Source organism: Coregonus lavaretus (assembly GCF_964263955.1).
Source record: "Coregonus lavaretus genome assembly, chromosome: 19".
Classification (NCBI taxonomy): domain Eukaryota; kingdom Metazoa; phylum Chordata; class Actinopteri; order Salmoniformes; family Salmonidae; genus Coregonus; species Coregonus lavaretus.
The window spans coordinates 38433383-38452674 of NC_140006.1; the positions used below are offsets into that span (position 1 = coordinate 38433383).

The 19292-nt window shown below is 44.3% G+C and overlaps 1 protein-coding gene across 3 annotated transcripts in view; it reads left to right on the forward strand.

Annotated features, from left to right (window-relative positions):
• LOC311146396 (polyamine-transporting ATPase 13A3-like) overlaps positions 1 to 19292 on the forward strand; it is a 36305-nt gene that overhangs the window by 7271 nt on the left and 9742 nt on the right. For all 3 annotated transcript variants that reach the window (XM_084182897.1, XM_084182896.1, XM_084182895.1), the window contains exons 4-32: positions 4 to 183; positions 455 to 525; positions 692 to 775; positions 1255 to 1324; positions 1868 to 2002; positions 2460 to 2532; positions 3064 to 3195; positions 3426 to 3593; positions 4236 to 4393; positions 4764 to 4952; positions 5281 to 5342; positions 6085 to 6235; positions 8211 to 8333; positions 8443 to 8460; positions 8626 to 8779; positions 8952 to 9072; positions 9273 to 9397; positions 9730 to 9896; positions 10167 to 10307; positions 10637 to 10716; positions 10976 to 11018; positions 11592 to 11701; positions 12051 to 12147; positions 12361 to 12433; positions 12807 to 12984; positions 13454 to 13635; positions 14033 to 14121; positions 14249 to 14329; positions 14664 to 14765. In XM_084182897.1, coding sequence (XP_084039023.1) covers positions 4 to 183; positions 455 to 525; positions 692 to 775; positions 1255 to 1324; positions 1868 to 2002; positions 2460 to 2532; positions 3064 to 3195; positions 3426 to 3593; positions 4236 to 4393; positions 4764 to 4952; positions 5281 to 5342; positions 6085 to 6235; positions 8211 to 8333; positions 8443 to 8460; positions 8626 to 8779; positions 8952 to 9072; positions 9273 to 9397; positions 9730 to 9896; positions 10167 to 10307; positions 10637 to 10716; positions 10976 to 11018; positions 11592 to 11701; positions 12051 to 12147; positions 12361 to 12433; positions 12807 to 12984; positions 13454 to 13635; positions 14033 to 14121; positions 14249 to 14329; positions 14664 to 14765 — 3357 coding nt within the window. The remainder of the gene's footprint in view (positions 1 to 3; positions 184 to 454; positions 526 to 691; positions 776 to 1254; positions 1325 to 1867; positions 2003 to 2459; positions 2533 to 3063; positions 3196 to 3425; positions 3594 to 4235; positions 4394 to 4763; positions 4953 to 5280; positions 5343 to 6084; positions 6236 to 8210; positions 8334 to 8442; positions 8461 to 8625; positions 8780 to 8951; positions 9073 to 9272; positions 9398 to 9729; positions 9897 to 10166; positions 10308 to 10636; positions 10717 to 10975; positions 11019 to 11591; positions 11702 to 12050; positions 12148 to 12360; positions 12434 to 12806; positions 12985 to 13453; positions 13636 to 14032; positions 14122 to 14248; positions 14330 to 14663; positions 14766 to 19292) is intronic.

The following is a 19292-nucleotide window of genomic DNA, read 5'->3' on the forward strand; positions in this document are numbered from 1 at the left end:
CAGGACGAGTTTAGGAGGTGGTTCCGGGCCAAGGTACATGTGATGCTAGTCCCTGGAAAGAGACCCTTTGACAGTGTCGATCTCCAGGGCCCTCTGCACATACCTAATGGGGACAGTATACACGCCTTCAGTGCCCTCCAAGATGAACATCAGGGAAAATACGTCCATATCCAGCCAGTTCAGGTAAGGCAATGGCCTCTGTTCTTCATCTTCTGATCTTCATTAACAAGCAGTGTCCCAATCGTCTTGAATGGTTCCCTCCCTTCATGTCCTTTCCTTCAAGACAACTGATGGGGCGAAAGTTACAGGTCAGTGTTCCTGGAGGAAAGGACATGAGGGAAGGAAGTTATCCAAGATTATTGAGACTCACGAAGAGATGGACACAGATCCAAAGCCCTCTCAGTTGATTTCGGAACATTGCTTGCTGTTCTGACCACATCTCTCTTTCTATCAGATTCTCTACTTCACCCACCACAGCACAAAATACTACTGGAATGATCTGCTACAGAATTTTGAAGTGTTTAAGTAAGAGCCTTATTGCAAAATCACATTTTGGAAGACTTCAGTAACCCCTATAAATGCGTAATTGTCCAGCTACTTTTAAAACATGGACATTCTCTATCGTCCTTATATGAAAGGTGGTAAGTAGACAGTATTACCATGGAGGTGACTGTGTGTGCTGCTATTCTAGAGGTTTGGAGGATGTCAGGGTGACTTGTTCCGGCATCCACACTGACCACAGCTCTGGTCTCAGCAAACTACTCCAGGACTACAGGTAGCCTACGTTACCCACAACCCTCTACTCCCATACACAGTACATCAGAGGAGGCCGGTGGGAGGAGCTATAGGGAGGACGGGCTCATTGTAATGGCTGGAATGGTCATGAATGGAACGGAGTCCAACGTGGTTTCCATATGTTTGATGTTTGATACCTTTCCATTTATTCCATTCCAGCCATTACAATGAGCCCCTTCCTCCTATAGCTCCTCCCACCTGCCTCTTCTGCAGTACCTCTACCTTACACATAGGCATAATCATACCTGTTCCTACAAGCACTAGTACACACACACCACCTGTTATTGAATCTCATTTGGCCCAACTGCTCTTTTGAATGATGGAATTTATATCTGAAAGTACAGCTAAGACTGGCTAGTCCGCACAAGCATACAGTACATATGGTATTTGAACACTTTGCCCCTTGGCGTGTGAGAAAGCTGGCAAAAATGCTAATGGATTCTAATCCGCTTTCAACAGGAGACTGTTCTTTGAGGTGAATGAGATAGCGGTGAGGGTGCCATCTGTGTTCAAGCTACTAATAAAAGAGGTAGGTTACTGGATACATCTTCTCTCTCACAACAACAAAAAAAAGTATGACCTGGAGTTTTTCTTGATCACCTGACCTGGAAAAACCCTGGAGCCCATTTATAGTCTTCAACTAGGCCCCAGAGTTTTTACGGGTCAGGTCACATGGCTAGAAATAACTACTGTCCCTTAGTGCAGTGGTTCCCAACTCCAGTTCTTGAGGACACCCAACAGCACACATTTTTGTTGTAGCCCCGGACAAACACACCTGATTCAACTCATTGAGGGCTTGATGGTTAGTTGACAAGTTGAATTAGGTGTGCTTGTCCGGGGCTACAATAAAAATATGTACTGTTGGGGGTACCCGAGGACCGGAGTTGGGAACCACTGCCTTAGAGTAAACGCTGCTTATTGTCCAATGACTCATCTGATAACAACAATCCCATTATCTAAAATGAAAATGAATAAATTGACAATAAAACAATCAGCAATTTTAACAATTAAAGCTGCATAGGATGAAACTAGCTCAATCATTCCCCCCCCATATTCATTATTTCGTCCTCAGGTCCTGAATCCGTTCTACATCTTCCAGCTCTTCAGCGTGATCCTGTGGAGCGCTGAACAGTATTACTACTACGCCGCAGCCATAGTCTTAATGTCTGTCATATCCATAGCAACCTCACTGTACACCGTCAAGAAGGTGGGTGATCGTCCCAGACCAAGCACTTCCTCATGATGTAGTGGTAGTGGCAGCCATGTTGCCTTTCAATCTGAGTTATCGGAGTTAAATGTTACTCGTTCCTTGGCATTGGCAGAATGTTTATTATTGTGGGGGGGCGATAACATTAAATTAAAATCTCCCTACCATCATATAAGAGACGGTTTGAATCCTAAGCAACCTGCCTACACATAGTTTGAAGTACAATACCAACATAGCTACTGTAGTAGGTCAAAGCTGTGTGCTGGAAAACCTTGGTGGAGCATGGGTGGAATAGGCATTGTGGTGCTTATGAATTTCCTATATTTTTTCGGCTTCAGACCGATGCCTATTCAAACATAAAACTGAGTTTTTGGTTTTTAATATATTAAGACGTGTGTACATCTGTGTTATTTAGCTTATGTTTATTTTAATGGATTCCCGCTTTCTCTGCTTACAGCAATACATCATGCTGCATGATATGGTGGCGACCCACAGTATTGTACGTGTCTCAGTGTGCAGAGGAAATCTAGGTACATAACAGGCCTGATAAGACTGCCTCTAAAGAGCTGAATGTAGTGTATTCATTATTACTTATCTACTATTGCATTTTATTAGTGACTTCCTCTGTTCCATTGTTTCGGTTACACTTTTGAAGTATGATCATGTGTATTTGATAATGGTTGACAATGTGTACTTGATAATGATTGATAATGGGTATAATTTCATCCTAGATCTGTTATTACATAGTATTATTATTATTATTATTATTATTATTATTATCATATATATTTTTTAAACTTGATTGTGAAGAAAAAACTAGTTATCTTATGGACTATGCTGCTGTGTATGTTATGGGCTCGTCATCTGACCAGAGGGGTATACTACAAAGCAGGATCAAGGAGTTAGCCAGCTAACTTGCCAAATATTATGAAATAACTTTTCTATTTATTTAGTTTAGCTTTCTTAATGAACCAGAAAATCAGTAGTTATTTCTGGTTGTTTATCACAGTTTGCTGGCTCCTGCTTTGTAGTATACCCCTCTGGTGTTGTGTTGAACACAGATGTCGAGGAAGCCATGTCCACAGAATTGGTCCCTGGTGATGTCATCGTCATCCCGTCCAATGGAATGATCATGCCCTGTGACGCCGTGCTGGTTCATGGAAACTGCATCGTCAACGAGAGTATGCTAACAGGTGACTATAAATGGTTCTTCCTTTAATTTGAACACTATGGGCCAGTTTCCCGGACCCAGATTAACCCTAGACCTGGACTAAAAAGCATGCTCAATGGGAAAACTAATTTGCAAGTGCTTTTCGGTTCAGGGCTAGCTTTAACCTGGGTCCAGGAACTCAGGCCCCATATGCCAAAATAAACGCTGCTGTGCTTCCATTGTAGTGTAATCAGGTTATGTGGTCCTCTCCAGGTGAGAGTGTGCCTGTCACCAAGACCAGCCTACCCAGCTCAGGAAAAGATGGGGCTGGCCTCTATAGCATAGAGGAACACAAGAGACACACACTGTTCTGTGGCACTCACATCATTCAGACCCGCTTCTACACTGGGGAACTGGTGAAGGCTGTGGTGGTCAGGACTGGTGAGACCACTTATTGTTTCCAGTCTTCTGTTATGGAGCTGACCTTAATACACCTAATACACCTGTATTACCTATTATAAACTGGGTGGTTCGAGCCCTGAATGCTGATTGGCTGACAGCAGTGGGATATCAGACCGTATACCGCTGGTATGACAAAACATTTGTTTACTGCTCTAATTACGTTGGTAACCAGTTTATAATAGCAATAAGGCACTTTTGGGGTCTGTGGTATATGGCCAATATACCACGGCTAAGGGCTGTTTCCAGGCACTCTGCGTTGCGTCGTGCTTAAGAACAGCCCTTAGCCGTGGTATATTGGCCATATACCACATCCCCTCGGGCCTTATTGCTTAAGTATAGCATATGTGTATTAGTGCATGGGCCTGAGACTAGGTTAACTGACATTAACAGGGCTATAAAGGTGTTATAGGCCTAGCTCAAAGTGATTGTGTGCATTCCGTTTTAAACTAACCTTCCCTGAATACAATGGTGGAGGGAGACATGGCGAGGATGGGCTCCCAGCTTCCACTGGGATGTGAGATAAATATACTTAATTATAGGGTTAATATGGCACTCTGCAGCTCCTCAATTCAATTCAAATGCTATTTAGGTTATTTCCTTGCAATATTTGTTGTCTGTCAGGTTTCAGCACAGAGAAGGGCCAGCTGGTGCGCTCCATCCTGTACCCCAAGCCCACTGACTTCAAGCTGTACAGAGACGCGTATCTCTTCCTGCTTTGTCTGGTGGGAGTGGCTGGCATCGGCTTCGTCTACACCATCGTCCTCAGCATCATAAACCAGGTACTGCAGTTTGTCTGTTCAGGCATTGAAAAAACGGATTGCATTTGTGTAGTGCTTTTCCCGCTAGTACTCAGTGGGTTAAACTTACCCACTCCACCATTAATGTGTAGCATCCATCCTGTTTCTTTGGTTTAGTATTAAATGGGTGAAAATAGTCCTCTGGCAATGTGTGAATTTACCATTATTTAAACATGCATGGCCCATTCCCAACCACCTCTCTCATTTGGAAGAATAATACTGTCTCACAGTTTAGTCTAGCAATAGTGTTGACGTTTCCCTATGTCTGCAGTCTGTCAATTTCATTTAGTATTTTCCCCTTCCATGTCCAGGTTCCAGCCAAACTTCTTAGAAGGCTCTTCTCTTTGAACAGGTTCCAGCCAAAACCATAGTGGTTGAATCTCTGGACATTATCACCATCACGGTGCCCCCAGCGCTGCCTGCAGCCATGACAGCGGGCATCGTCTATGCCCAGCGCCGGCTGAAACGTGTGGGCATCTTCTGCATCAGCCCCCAGAGGATCAACATCTGTGGCCAGCTCAACCTCGTCTGCTTCGATAAGGTACCCACTATGCCTCGTCTGCTTCGACAAGGTACCCACTATGCCTCGTCTGCTTCGATAAGGTACCCATTATGCCTCGTCTGCTTCGACAACGTACCCACTATGCCACGTAAACACAAACTATCAAACTTCATTCCAAGTATCAGGCTGTTATAATCACTAGCAAAACATTTTGCTCTATCTAGTAGAATGTTTTTGTAAAACTATGAATCTGTGATTTTAAAATAAAGTGTTCAGAATCTCTAGCTAGCACACAGGTACTAAATGCAGACAGTTGTAGAATGAAGCTACATTATATTTCTGTGTAACCGTCCTGCTCCCCACACAGACTGGTACTCTTACTGAAGATGGTTTGGACCTTTGGGGGATCCAGAGAGCTGAAAATGGCAGGTGAGAATGAGAGGGATATGCGGTGTCCATGTTTCTCATCATGGCCTCCATGGCTAAGGAGAGATGTGCTCTTCTACCATGTATCAGTTATCTACTGTCTCTGAACCCTCCGTTGTTATGGGGAAGTCAGTGGATGAATACCACAGCTCCTTTGTTTCCCCAGTCCTTTCTCTGTGACCCCTCTAGTCCCCTCGTAAAACCCCACTACATTAAAGGGGCAATCAGCAGTTGAAACGATAACAAAGCCCACCACTGTTTTGGTAAAAAGCTGAGGGATGGGGCTGGAGAAATGTAACCACTCTCAAATTCATAGACAGAGTTATGGATGTAAGGACTGACCATCCATGATATCAACATTATAGTTCTAACCATGTTTTGAGGCTTTACAATGTTTGTTTACATTTACTTTGTTTTATAAACACTGGAGTAAAACAAGCTTATATTTTGGGTTCTGATGAGGTACGACAGTTGAACTAAAGCTCATGAGTATTTATACGTTATATTCTTCAAGAATCAATGGGTACATATTATTAATTTGTAGGGCCAAAAATGGATGTAGCAACTACAGATGTTCCTTTTTAAAGGGATAGTTACACATTTACTTAATGTTGTAGTTACTTTTTTAAAGCTATTCAGTCATAAACCCACAATTTACACGTGTTTACTTAGCTGCAGCCCCCTATGGGTGAAAAACACTAAACTGATCTTAGATCAGCTTTTCAATCTATTTATTTCTCCTCAGTTTCTCTCCCCCAGAGGATGACCCAGCCAATGAGACTCTAGTCAGGTCCTCGTTTGTGTCCTGCATGGCCACCTGCCACTCTCTGACCAAGCTAGAGGGAGAACTCTCCGGAGACCCACTGGACCTCAAGATGTTCAACGCCACAGGCTGGGTCAGTCTGTCGCAATGCTGTCTCGAAGTTGTCGCAATGTTTTTGTTCCTGTGTGGATATTGTAACCTACAGTAGTTTATGTTATATACTGAACAAAATTATAAACACAACATGTAATGTGTTGGTCCCATGTTTCATGAGCTGAAATAAAAGATCCCAGAAATTGTACAGATGCACAAAAAGCTTATTTCCTCTCAAATGTTGTGCACAAATTTGTTTACATCCCTGTTAGTGAGCATTTCTCCTTTGCCAAGATAATGCATCCACCTGACAGGTGTGGCATATCAAGAAGCTTATTAAACAGCATGATCATTATACAGGTGCTCCTTGTGATGGGGACAATAAAAGGCCATTCTAAAATGTGCAGGTTTGTCACACAACACAATGCCACAGATGTCTCATGTTTTGAGGGAGCGTGCAATTGGCATGCTGACTGCAGGAATGTCCACCAGAGCTCTTGACAGATAATTAAATGTTCATTGCTCTACCATAAGCCACCTCCAACGTCGTTTTAGAGAATTTGGCAGTACGTCCAACCTTTTCTCTCAACCGCAGACCACGTGTAACCACGCCAGCCCAGGACCTCCACATCCGGCTTCTTCACCTGCAAGATAGTCTGAGACCAGCCACCCGGACAGCTGATGAAACTGTGGGTTGGCACAACTGAAGAATTTCTGCACAATCTGTCAGAAACCATCTCAGGGAAGCTCGTATGCGTGCTCGTTGTCCTCACCAGGGTCTTGACCTGACTGCAGTTCGGCGTCGTAACCGACTTCAGTGGGCAAATGCTCACCTTCAATTGCCACTGGCACGCTGGAGAAGTGTGCTCTTCATGGATGAATCCCAGTTTCAACTGTACCGGGCAGATGACAGACAGCGTGTATGGCGTCGTGTGGGCGAGCGGTTTGCTGATGTCAACGTTGTGGACTGAGTGCCCCATGGTGGCGGTGGGGTTATGGTATGGGCAGGTATAAGCTACGGACAACAAACACTATTGCATTTTATCAATGGCGAGATCCTCGGGGCCCATTTGTCGTGCCATTCATCTGCCGCCATTACCTCATGTTTCAGCATGATAATGCATGGCCCCATGTCGCAAGGATCTGTACACAATTCCTGGAAGTGAAAATGTCCCAGTTCTTCCATGGCCTGCATACTCATATGTAACCCATTGAGCACGTTTGGGATGCTCTGGATCGACGTGTACGACAGCGTGTTCCAGTTCCCGCCAATATCCAGCAACTTCGCACAGCCATTGAAGAGGAGTGGGACAACATTCCACAGGCCACAATCAACAGCCTGATCAACTCTATGCGAAGGAGATGTGTCGAGCTGCATGATGCTAATTGTGGTCACACCAGATACTGACTGTTTTTATGATGCAAGCCCCTACCTTTTGACCTGTGACCAACAGATGCATATCTTTATTCCCAATCATGTGAAATCCATAGATTAGGGCCTATTGAATTTATTTCAATTGATGACCGATTTCCTTATATGAACTGTAACTCAGTAAAATCTTCGACATTGTTGCATGTTGCGTTTTATATTTTTGTTCAGAGTAGTTATGCTAACAATGCTACATGCTAACTCAGTTTCTGTATGAATGCTGTAACAATATGTTACACATACTGGTATTATACACAGGAAATGGAAATGTTCCAACTTGTATATGTACTGTTGCTGACTGAAACATGCTCTGAAACCTTCTTTGTATCGTCATGACTACAACACAAAGCATATTGGCAGCAGTGGGATCCTTTCTGTTAGAGCTATGCTAACAGAATAGCTGGAAGATGCTACATGCTAACACAAGCACAAAATCCCTGCCATTGGTGCTAGACTGTTTCTGCGTTCAGCATCGTTGCCTTGGCAAGATAGCAACAAGTTGGCTAAAGAAGACTGGCCCCAGGGTTACCCGTCTAAATCAAACGGGTCACTAATGTTGTTTAAAACCAATGTTTGTGATGTTCAGATTCTAGAGGAGCCCACAGAGGAAGAAACCGCCCTCCACAATCCCATAATGCCCACCGTGGTGCGGCCACCCAAACAGGTGCACCCCGAGGTCAACCAGGAAGTCAATCTAGCACAGAACATGGTACAGTATTCATAGTATGCTCTCTCCTACATCTCTACATCTCAATATCTGGTAGATAAACCTTAACTATAGTTATCTTCAAACCTTATTTTCTTCTTTGCGTTTTTAGGAGCTGTCTGAGCTGACGGTAAGTAGTGTGAGGGCTTTTTCAAATGCATCATTCTTTCCTTCCTTAAATATTCATGTTTTTGTGAATGGATTTGTTTGTGATTGGATTTGTTTGTGAATGGAAAAGTTGAATGGATGAACGGTTTAATGGATATTGTTTGACCATGTGTTGTCGGTCTCTCAGTTGTCCTATGAGATTGGGATCGTCCGTCAGTTCCCTTTCTCGTCGGCTCTACAGAGGATGAGTGTGGTGGTCCGGAAGCTGGGGGAGAAGCGCATGGACGCCTACGTCAAGGGGGCACCAGAGGTTATGGCCAGCCTCTGTAGAGAGGACACAAGTCAGTTAGACATTTATTCAATCTTACCAGGGAGCAGTTTTACCAGAACGTGTACTTCTATTCCAGTACCCCACCTGTATGTGCACTGTCAAGACAGGCTTAGGCAATTACATGAACATGTCTGCAGGTTAATAGACTGCAACCCAATGAATTCTTCTTCTTTTCTCTCTAGTACCAGAGAGCTTCACAGAGACCCTGGAGTCTTACACCAGGCAGGGGTTCAGAGTCATAGCCTTGGCCCATCGCCAGCTGGAGGCCAAACTCTCCTGGCATAAGGTCCAGAACCTCAACAGGTAGTAGAATGTGCTGAATAGAATCACAGTAGTGAGAACTGTGGCTTATTTCCTGTTAGAAGATTCTAGACATTTGAATGTGTGAATTTGTGAACTTCCCCCTTTCACAAATAGTGTAACCTTTTAATTAGCGGCATTATTTTTACGTGGGCTAAATTCTTATTTTTTAAATGAATGAATCTGTTTTCTATCCCTGTCAGAGACCTCATAGAGACCAATATGGAGTTCCTTGGGCTCCTAATCATGCAAAACAAGCTGAAGGAAGAGACTGCTGGGGTTTTAAAAGACCTACGACGTGCAAACATTCGCACCGTGATGGTTACAGGTGAATAAGACAATCCAATACACAGTTTTCATCAACAATACAAAATGTTGTCAGTATTCTGGGAGATTGTTTAGGTTTGCTAGTGCCTTTTGTACTGTAGCATGTATCAATCTTACCAATATTCAATACCATTCTCCCAAGAGCACTTTACACTGAAGTAACCATCAGTACTGCAAAGCCATATAAACTGATATTATGTCATTTGGTATGACTAAGCTAACTACAACTAGCTGCCACACCTACACTGATAACAATGGAAATGTATAGCGTCTTACATTTGACATTTTAGTCATTTAACTGGTTATGCATCTTGTTTTCCTCCCTCTCTGTAGGTGATAATATGCTAACAGCTATATCAGTAGCCAGAGACTGTGGGATGATAACCCCTCATGAGAGGGTCATCGTAGCAGACGCCACACCTCCCAAAGACATCCAGCCTGCTACGATCCATTGGCACTACACAGAGAACCACGCCACCAGTAAAGACAACCGTGTTGAGGTGAGGGGAAAAACGGAATTAGAAGACATATAGATTGATATTCAACTATTCTTTAAAGACAGGATATGAGTTTATTAAGCAAGTCTAACTTGGAAACAAGATCTTTATATTTAAAAAGGACTTCCTGGATGAATAGCGCAGTATGTGTATATTCAGTATATTGCTCGTCCTGTAGCCTAAGTACACAGTTTCTCTTTTCCTCATTGACGTTGTTGCAACTAATGATCCATCATGGCCGTTCATTAACCCCTTTTCTCTATTGTTCCCCAGTCAGTGGAAATGAGCCTTGAGGATGTGGGCCATGTTACTTATGGTGAGCAGCCCATGCAGCAGGAGCAGCGCTACCACTTTGCCATGAGTGGCAGGTCCTTCGCTGTCATCACCGAGCACTTCCCTGACCTGGTCCAAAAGGTCAGTGCCAAATTCCATCCCTCTGTTTGGACAATATAGATAAAATGACTGTAGGATGACGGACGTACTAAATTGCTACATTCTAGTGTTCAGTGCCTCCGTTAACTGAGCTGGGTTTGTAAGACCCATGGCTGTGTTTACACAGGCAGCCGAATTCAGATATTTTTCCACTCATGGGTCTTTTGACTAATCAGATCAGCTCTTTTGCCAATAATTGGGCAAAAGATCAGAATTGAGCTGCATGTGTAAACACAGCCTTAGTCACACTGTAATACAGCATTATTTGATGCTAGTGTAATGCTCTGTCTGTCCACTGGGTGATGCTGTAGCTGGCACTGCGTGCCACAATATTCGCCCGCATGGCTCCTGACCAGAAGACTCAGCTGGTAGAGGTCCTACAGAGTGTGGAGTGAGTCTCCTCTTCAGCACTAACCCTACGAGCACAAGACGTTGAAAATAAGTATTTTTGAATGAAAATACATATTTTTGGGATGAAAATACGTCCTTTTGGATGAAAATACATATTTTTGGAAAGACGTTGAAAAGACGTATTTTCAACGTCTTGTGCTTACTGGGAAACTACATTATGCAACATTTCTGTTATCCAGTGAAGTAATATGTTGACCACTTGGCGTTAATTACCTCCTATTTTTTTGCTTTCTTTGAAGCTATACTGTAGGGATGTGTGGTGATGGTGCCAATGACTGTGGCGTAAGTATGGGGTTGTCATTTTTCATTTTGTTGTCATTTTTAGGTGTACTACTGTCCTGAAGAGATGTACTGAGTGTGTTTCATCTCATGCTATAACATCATGTTTTACTGCTATTCGTGTGGTCCTTTGTAGCTCAGTTGGTATAGCATGGCGCTTGCAACACCAGGATAGTTGGTTCGATTCCCGGGACCATCCTTATGTAAAATGTATGCACACATGTCTGTAAGTCGCTTTGGGAAAAAGCAGCTGGCATATATTATTGTAAAGAATGCTTGAATGGGGCCACTGTCTGGACCATAGGATCAGCTGTTTACTAACTGTACACAGCTCAAGCAGTATGACATTGGTCAGTAGATTCCATAAGGGGACAGTATTCTCATGACGGCACTATTAGGAACAGACGTCTCTTTCCTGTAATGCCGCCCTCTTATAACTCTGCTATAAAAAGTATTTTTCCAGACAGACTATTACCCTTCACCTGGCCCCCACAGTAATTGAATCCACAACCAATGTTCCAAGCATTTATTTGGAGCACGTTGAGTGACCTCCCCTCCTCCCTCTGCTATCTCCAGGCCCTAAAGAGAGCTCACAGTGGGATTTCTCTGTCAGAGCTGGAGGCCTCGGTCGCCTCCCCCTTCACCTCCTCCACCGCCAACATCTCCTGTGTGCCCAACCTCATTAGGTACTGTAGCATCAATCAGATGTATTTTCTAAAGCCCTATTTACATCAGCAGTTGTCACAAAGTGCTTTACAGTTACCCAGCCTAAAACCCCAAAGAGCAAGCAATGCAAAGGCAGAAGCACAGTGGCCAGGAAAAACTAGAGAGGAACCAGCATCCCTTTCATCAACAATGTCAACTGTCTATTTATTTGACAGTCCTTATACAGTTGGTATAAATTACATGGCATAAGTACCAGTCAAATATCTGTCTGTAGAATAAAATGTATCTGTTGAGGTATTTGAAGAGCTGTATCAAAGTAGTCTCATCCAGAGTTGCCAGGCTGAATGATGGCCTGTTGTTTCTCCACAGAGAGGGGCGAGCTGCTCTCATCACCTCCTTCTGTGTGTTCAAGTTCATGGCCCTGTACAGCATCATCCAGTACCTCAGTGTCACGCTCCTCTACTCTGTGAGTGCTGGTCCCAGATCAGTTTAGCTGCTATGATTAACCGACAAAACATGATAACGGCTGGTTTGAGATCAGTTTAGCTGCTATGATCAACTGTCAAACATGATAACGGCTGGTTTGAGATCAGTTTAGCTGCTATGATCAACTGACAAATATGGTAAAGGCTGGTTTGAGATCAGTTTTTAAGGGGTTGTGTGTCTCTCTCTGTTCTAGATCCTCAGCAACTTGGGAGACTTCCAGTTCCTCTTCATTGACGTTGCTATCATTCTGATCATTGCCTTCACAAGTGAGTAATAGAAACCTATCTCCAGAATGTTTCAACCAGCATTACTTGAGTTGAGTATCTCAAATCAAATCAAATTGTATTTGCCACATGCGCCGTATACAACAGGTGTAGACCTTACAGTGTAATGCTTACTTACAAGCCCTTAACCAACAATGCAGTTTTAAGAAAATAAAAAAGTGTTAAGTAAAAAATAGATAAGTAATAAAATAAAAAAATACAATAATTAGACATTGATCGTTTATATATGGGGGACTCAGATATTCACATCCTAATTACTGTATCAGTGCTGTATCACTGAAATGAATGACAAAAAATGTATCAACTTTACTGCCAGTTATTGATTTCCTATTGTTGATTATTTATTGTCAAAAAGTGAGTCTGAACCCGGCGTGGAAGGATCTGGTGGCGCAGCGGCCCCCGTCCAGTCTGATTTCAGGCCCTCTGCTGTTCTCCGTGCTGACCCAGATCCTCACCTGTCTGGCCTTCCAGGTCCTGGCCTTCCTCTGGGTCCGGGGCCAGAACTGGTACGAGAAATGGACGCCCCTCTCGGAGTGAGTACTGCACTGCCTGGGCTGGGGGAAGGAAACTGGGACACCTATTTGGCTATTTATGACCCAGAAAGTTATCTGATGGTCCAAAGGGTAATCTGAACCATATATATGATCCAAAATATTATCTGATTGTCCAACAAAATAATCAGGGAGACCCCTATTGATGGTCTGAAAGAGTTATCTGATTGTCCAAAAAGTGATCTGAGAGACTTACTGTATATGGAAGGTCCAAAAACCCAATCCAGAAGTCCAAGAAAGTTATCTGGGGGTTCAAGAGATTGATCAGGGCTACTCCACCATGCCACCTAGTGGTGTGTCTACACCAAGGAAGTCCATCCCTTAGACGTTTGCTCTGGATGACAGTTAAGATCTTGGCATATCCTGGAAACAATCTGAGGTATAACATCTGGCCCATGTAATTAGGTCCAAGAAAGTTATCTTCATGCTAACCCAAGTTTTTCTTCAACAGTGCCTGTAATATTTCCAGTGGCAATCTCACCCATGGTCCCAACATAACGTCACATGTCGACCACAAGAACATCAGGAACTATGAGAACACTACACTCTTCTACGTCTCCTCCTTCCAGTACCTGGCAGTGGCCATCATCTTCTCCAAGGGAAAACCTTTCAGACAGCCAAGCTATAAAAACTGTAAGCTCCACCTGTGTATTGTCAACTGTGTTTGAATCCACAGCAACAGCAGATTTAAGATGCTAATGTTATTGTTTTACATAGAGCTAACATTTACTATGAAGCTATGGCTTACAGTATACCTCGTCTGATATGTCAATCTGGGCCTGGGGTCAATTCCCTTTTAATTCCAGTTAATTCAGAAAGTAAACCAAATTCCATTTTAATTTCCAAATGTTCCTCATTGAAAATCATTGAAGAGAATTGGAATTGGAATTTCAGTGTACTTCCGGAATTGACTGGAATTGAAATGGAATTGACCCCAACCCCGATGTCAATTAAATTGTCCATAATTTGTATGAGCAGTAAAATGACGTAGTTACTGGTAACCTCATTTTGTTCGAACCGATCTCAATAGGGCCGTTCATGCTGTCCTGTGTGGCTCTGTACATCTTCCTCTTCATGATCATGCTGTATCCTGTTCCTGCCATCGACAACTTCCTGGAGGTGAGTGAGACAAAATGGCCGACCCAAAATGGCTGCCGTTGCCTGGCATGATGTGGTGTAGTGTATGCCTTGCTAGTGATGCTTTTGTTTTGAGACTAGCTAACCCCATCATGCTCTTTCCCTGTAGATTGTGTGTGTTCCCCATGAATGGCGCATAACAGTGGTCATCATTGTCCTAGTGAATGCCGCCGTGTCTTTCCTATTGGAGGTACAGTATGTTATAGGGAATTTCATGTGTATTCGCCCTACAATCTGTCTATATAGCCAATTTATTGAAAAATTCCTACAGGATTCAGCTTGTTGAGAATCTTGCATGTAGAAATCTGTGAGTATAAAATGACACTAATCCAATCAATTGACTCAATAATCAAATATAACAATCACATTGAATCAATATTTCTTAATGAATGTCTGTTTTTTATATTTTTTACTGTTGTTCTGAGTGACATCCTTGTTTTTGCTCATAACCTGATCATCACCCCCTACTATGGACGATCAGTAGCAATTTTGTTTTCACTCCTGCCCAATGAAATCTTCCTTAGACTTTGGTCCTTGACATCATCTTATGGAAGCTGGTGTTCGGTCGAGACAAGCAGGGGGGCAGCGATGGCATGGCCGTCACCTCCGCTACTCACACACCTCAGGTTGGGAATGTTTAGGCTTTGCATCTTTAATTTGTTCTCTTTCACTCTGTAGATCTAGTAGTTATCCCCCCCCCACTATGACCCATAGTAGTTATCCCCCCACTATGACCCATAGTAGTTATCCCCCCCACTATGACCCATAGTAGTTATCCCCCCCCCACTATGACCCATAGTAGTTATCCCCCCCCCCACTATGACCCATAGTAGTTATCCCCCCCCACTATGACCCATAGTAGTTACCCCCCCCCACACTATGACCCATAGTAGTTATCCCCCCACTATGACCCATAGTAGTTATCCCCCCCCACTATGACCCATAGTAGTTACCCCCCCCCCCACTATGACCCATAGTAGTTATCCCCCCACTATGACCCATAGTAGTTATCCCCCCCCACTATGACCCATAGTAGTTACCCCCCCCCCCACTATGACCCATAGTAGTTATCCCCCCCCACTATGACCCATAGTAGTTATCCCCCCCCACTATAACCCATAGTAGTTATCCCCCCCCACTATGACCCATAGTAGTTATCCCCCCCCCACTATGACCCATAGTAGTTATCCCCCCCCCCACTATGACCCATAGTAGTTATCCCCCCCCACTATGACCCATAGTAGTTATCCCCCCACTATGACCCATAGTAGTTATCCCCCCCACTATGACCCATAGTAGTTATCCCCCCACTATGACCCATAGTAGTTATCCCCCCCCCACTATGACCCATAGTAGTTATCCCCCCCCACTATGACCCATAGTAGTTATCCCCCCCACTATGACCCATAGTAGTTATCCCCCCCACTATGACCCATAGTAGTTATCCCCCCCACTATGACCCATAGTAGTTATCCCCCCCACTATGACCCATAGTAGTTATCCCCCCCCCCCACTATGACCCATAGTAGTTATCCCCCCCCCACTATGACCCATAGTAGTTATCCCCCCCCACTATGACCCATAGTAGTTATCCCCCCACTATGACCCATAGTAGTTATCCCCCCCACTATGACCCATAGTAGTTATCCCCCCACTATGACCCATAGTAGTTATCCCCCCCCCACTATGACCCATAGTAGTTATCCCCCCCACTATGACCCATAGTAGTTATCCCCCAACTATGACCCATAGTAGTTATCCCCCCACTATGACCCATAGTAGTTATCCCCCCCCACTATGACCCATAGTAGTTATCCCTCCACTATGACCCATAGTAGTTATCCCCCCCCCACTATGACCCATAGTAGTTATCCCCCCCCCCCACTATGACCCATAGTAGTTATCCCCCCCACTATGACCCATAGTAGTTATCCCCCCCACTATGACCCATAGTAGTTATCCCCCCCACTATGACCCATAGTAGTTATCCCCCCCACTATGACCCATAGTAGTTATCCCCCCACTATGACCCATAGTAGTTATCCCTCCCACTATGACCCATAGTAGTTATCCCCCCCCACTATGACCCATAGTACAGTGGGGAAAAAAAGTATTTAGTCAGCCACCAATTGTGCAAGTTCTCCCACTTAAAAAGATGAGAGAGGCCTGTAATTTTCATCATAGGTACATGTCAACTATGACAGACAAAATTAGAAAATAAATCCAGAAAATCACATTGTAGGATTTTTAATGAATTTATTTGCAAATTATGGTGGAAAATAAGTATTTGGTCACCTACAAACAAGCAAGATTTCTGGCTCTCACAGACCTGTAACTTCTTCTTTAAGAGGCTCCTCTGTCCTCCACTCGTTACCTGTATTAATGGCACCTGTTTGAACTTGTTATCAGTATGAAAGACACCTGTCCACAACCTCAAACAGTCACACTCCAAACTCCACTATGGCCAAGACCAAAGAGCTGTCAAAGGACACCAGAAACAAAATTGTAGACCTGCACCAGGCTGGGAAGACTGAATCTGCAATAGGTAAGCAGCTTGGTTTGAAGAAATCAACTGTGGGAGCAATTATTAGGAAATGGAAGAGATACAAGACCACTGATAATCTCCCTCGATCTGGGGCTCCACTCAAGATCTCACCCCGTGGGGTCAAAATGATCACAAGAACGGTGAGCAAAAATCCCAGAACCACACGGCGGGACCTAGTGAATAACCTGCAGAGAGCTGGGACCAAAGTAACAAAGCCTACCATCAGTAACACACTACGCCGCCAGGGACTCAAATCCTGCAGTGCGAGACGTGTCCCCCTGCTTAAGCCAGTACATGTCCAGGCCCGTCTGAAGTTTGCTAGAGTGCATTTGGATGATCCAGAAGAGGATTGGGAGAATGTCATATGGTCAGATGAAACCAAAATATAACTTTTTTGGTAAAAACTCAACTCGTCGTGTTTGGAGGACAAAGAATGCTGAGTTGCATCCAAAGAACACCATACCTACTGTGAAGCATGGGGGTGGAAACATCATGCTTTGGGGCTGTTTTTCTGCAAAGGGACAAGGATGACTGATCCGTGTAAAGGAAAGAATGAATGGGGCCATGTATCGTGAGATTTTGAGTGAAAACCACCTTCTATCAGCAAGGGCATTGAAGATGAAACGTGGCTGGGTCTTTCAGCATGACAATGATCCCAAACACACCGCCCGGGCAACGAAGGAGTGGCTTCGTAAGAAGCATTTCAAGGTCCTGGAGTGGCCTAGCCAGTCTCCAGATCTCAACCCCATAGAAAATCTTTGGAGGGAGTTGAAAGTCTGTGTTGCCCAGCGACAGCCCCAAAACATCACTGCTCTAGAGGAGATCTGCATGGAGGAATGGGCCAAAATACCAGCAACAGTGTGTGAAAACCTTGTGAAGACTTACAGAAAACGTTTTGACCTGTGTCATTGCCAACAAAGGGTATATAACAAAGTATTGAGAAACTTTAGTTATTGACCAAATACTTATTTTCCACCATAATTTGCAAATAAAATCATAAAAATTCCTACAATGTGATTTTCTGGAGAAAAAAAATCTAATTTTGTCTGTCATAGTTGACGTGTACCTATGATGAAAGTTACAGGCCTCTCTCATCTTTTTAAGTGGGAGAACTTGCACAATTGGTGGCTGACTAAATACTTTTTTTCCCCACTGTAGTTATCCCCCCCACTATGACCCATAGTAGTTACCCCCCCCACTATGACCCATAGTAGTTATCCCCCCCACTATGACCCATAGTAGTTATCCCCCCCACTATGACCCATAGTAGTTATCCCCCCCACTATGACCCATAGTAGTTATCCCCCCACTATGACCCATAGTAGTTATCCCCCCCACTATGACCCATAGTAGTTACCCCCCCCCCACTATGACCCATAGTAGTTATCCCCCCCCACTATGACCCATAGTAGTTATCCCCCCCACTATGACCCATAGTAGTTATCCCCCCCACTATGACCCATAGTAGTTATCCCCCCCACTATGACCCATAGTAGTTATCCCCCCCACTATGACCCATAGTAGTTATCCCCCCCCACTATGACCCATAGTAGTTATCCCCCCCACCATGACCCATAGTAGTTATCCCCCCCACTATGACCCATAGTAGTTATCCCCCCCACTATGACCCATAGTAGTTATCCCCCCCACTATGACCCATAGTAGTTATCCCCCACACTATGACCCATAGTAGTTATCCCCTCACTATGACCCATAGTAGTTATCCCCCCCACTATGACCCATAGTAGTTATCCCCCCCACTATGACCCATAGTAGTTATCCCCCACACTATGACCCATAGTAGTTATCCCCCCCACTATGACCCATAGTAGTTATCCCCCCCACTATGACCCATAGTAGTTATCCCCCCACTATGACCCATAGTAGTTATCCCCCACACTATGACCCATAGTAGTTATCCCCCCCACTATGACCCATAGTAGTTATCCCCCCACTATGACCCATAGTAGTTATCCCCCACACTATGACCCATAGTAGTTATCCCCCCCACTATGACCCATAGTAGTTATCCCCCCCCACTATGACCCATAGTAGTTATCCCCTCACTATGACCCATAGTAGTTATCCCCCCCACTATGACCCATAGTAGTTTTCCCCCCCACTGTGACCCATAGTAGTTATCCCCCCCCACTATGACCCATAGTAGTTATCCCCCCCACTATGACCCATAGTAGTTATCCCCCCCACTATGACCCATAGTAGTTACCCCCCCACTATGACCCATAGTAGTTATCCCCCCCCACTATGACCCATAGTAGTTATCCCCCCCACTATGACCCATAGTAGTTATCCCCCACACTATGACCCATAGTAGTTATCCCCCCCACTATGACCCATAGTAGTTATCCCCCCCACTATGACCCATAGTAGTTATCCCCCTCACTATGACCCATAGTAGTTATCCCCCCCACTATGACCCATAGTAGTTATCCCCCCCACTATGACCCATAGTAGTTATCCCCCACACTATGACCCATAGTAGTTATCCCCCCCACTATGACCCATAGTAGTTATCCCCCCCACTATGACCCATAGTAGTTATCCCCCCCACTATGACCCATAGTAGTTATCCCCCCCACTATGACCC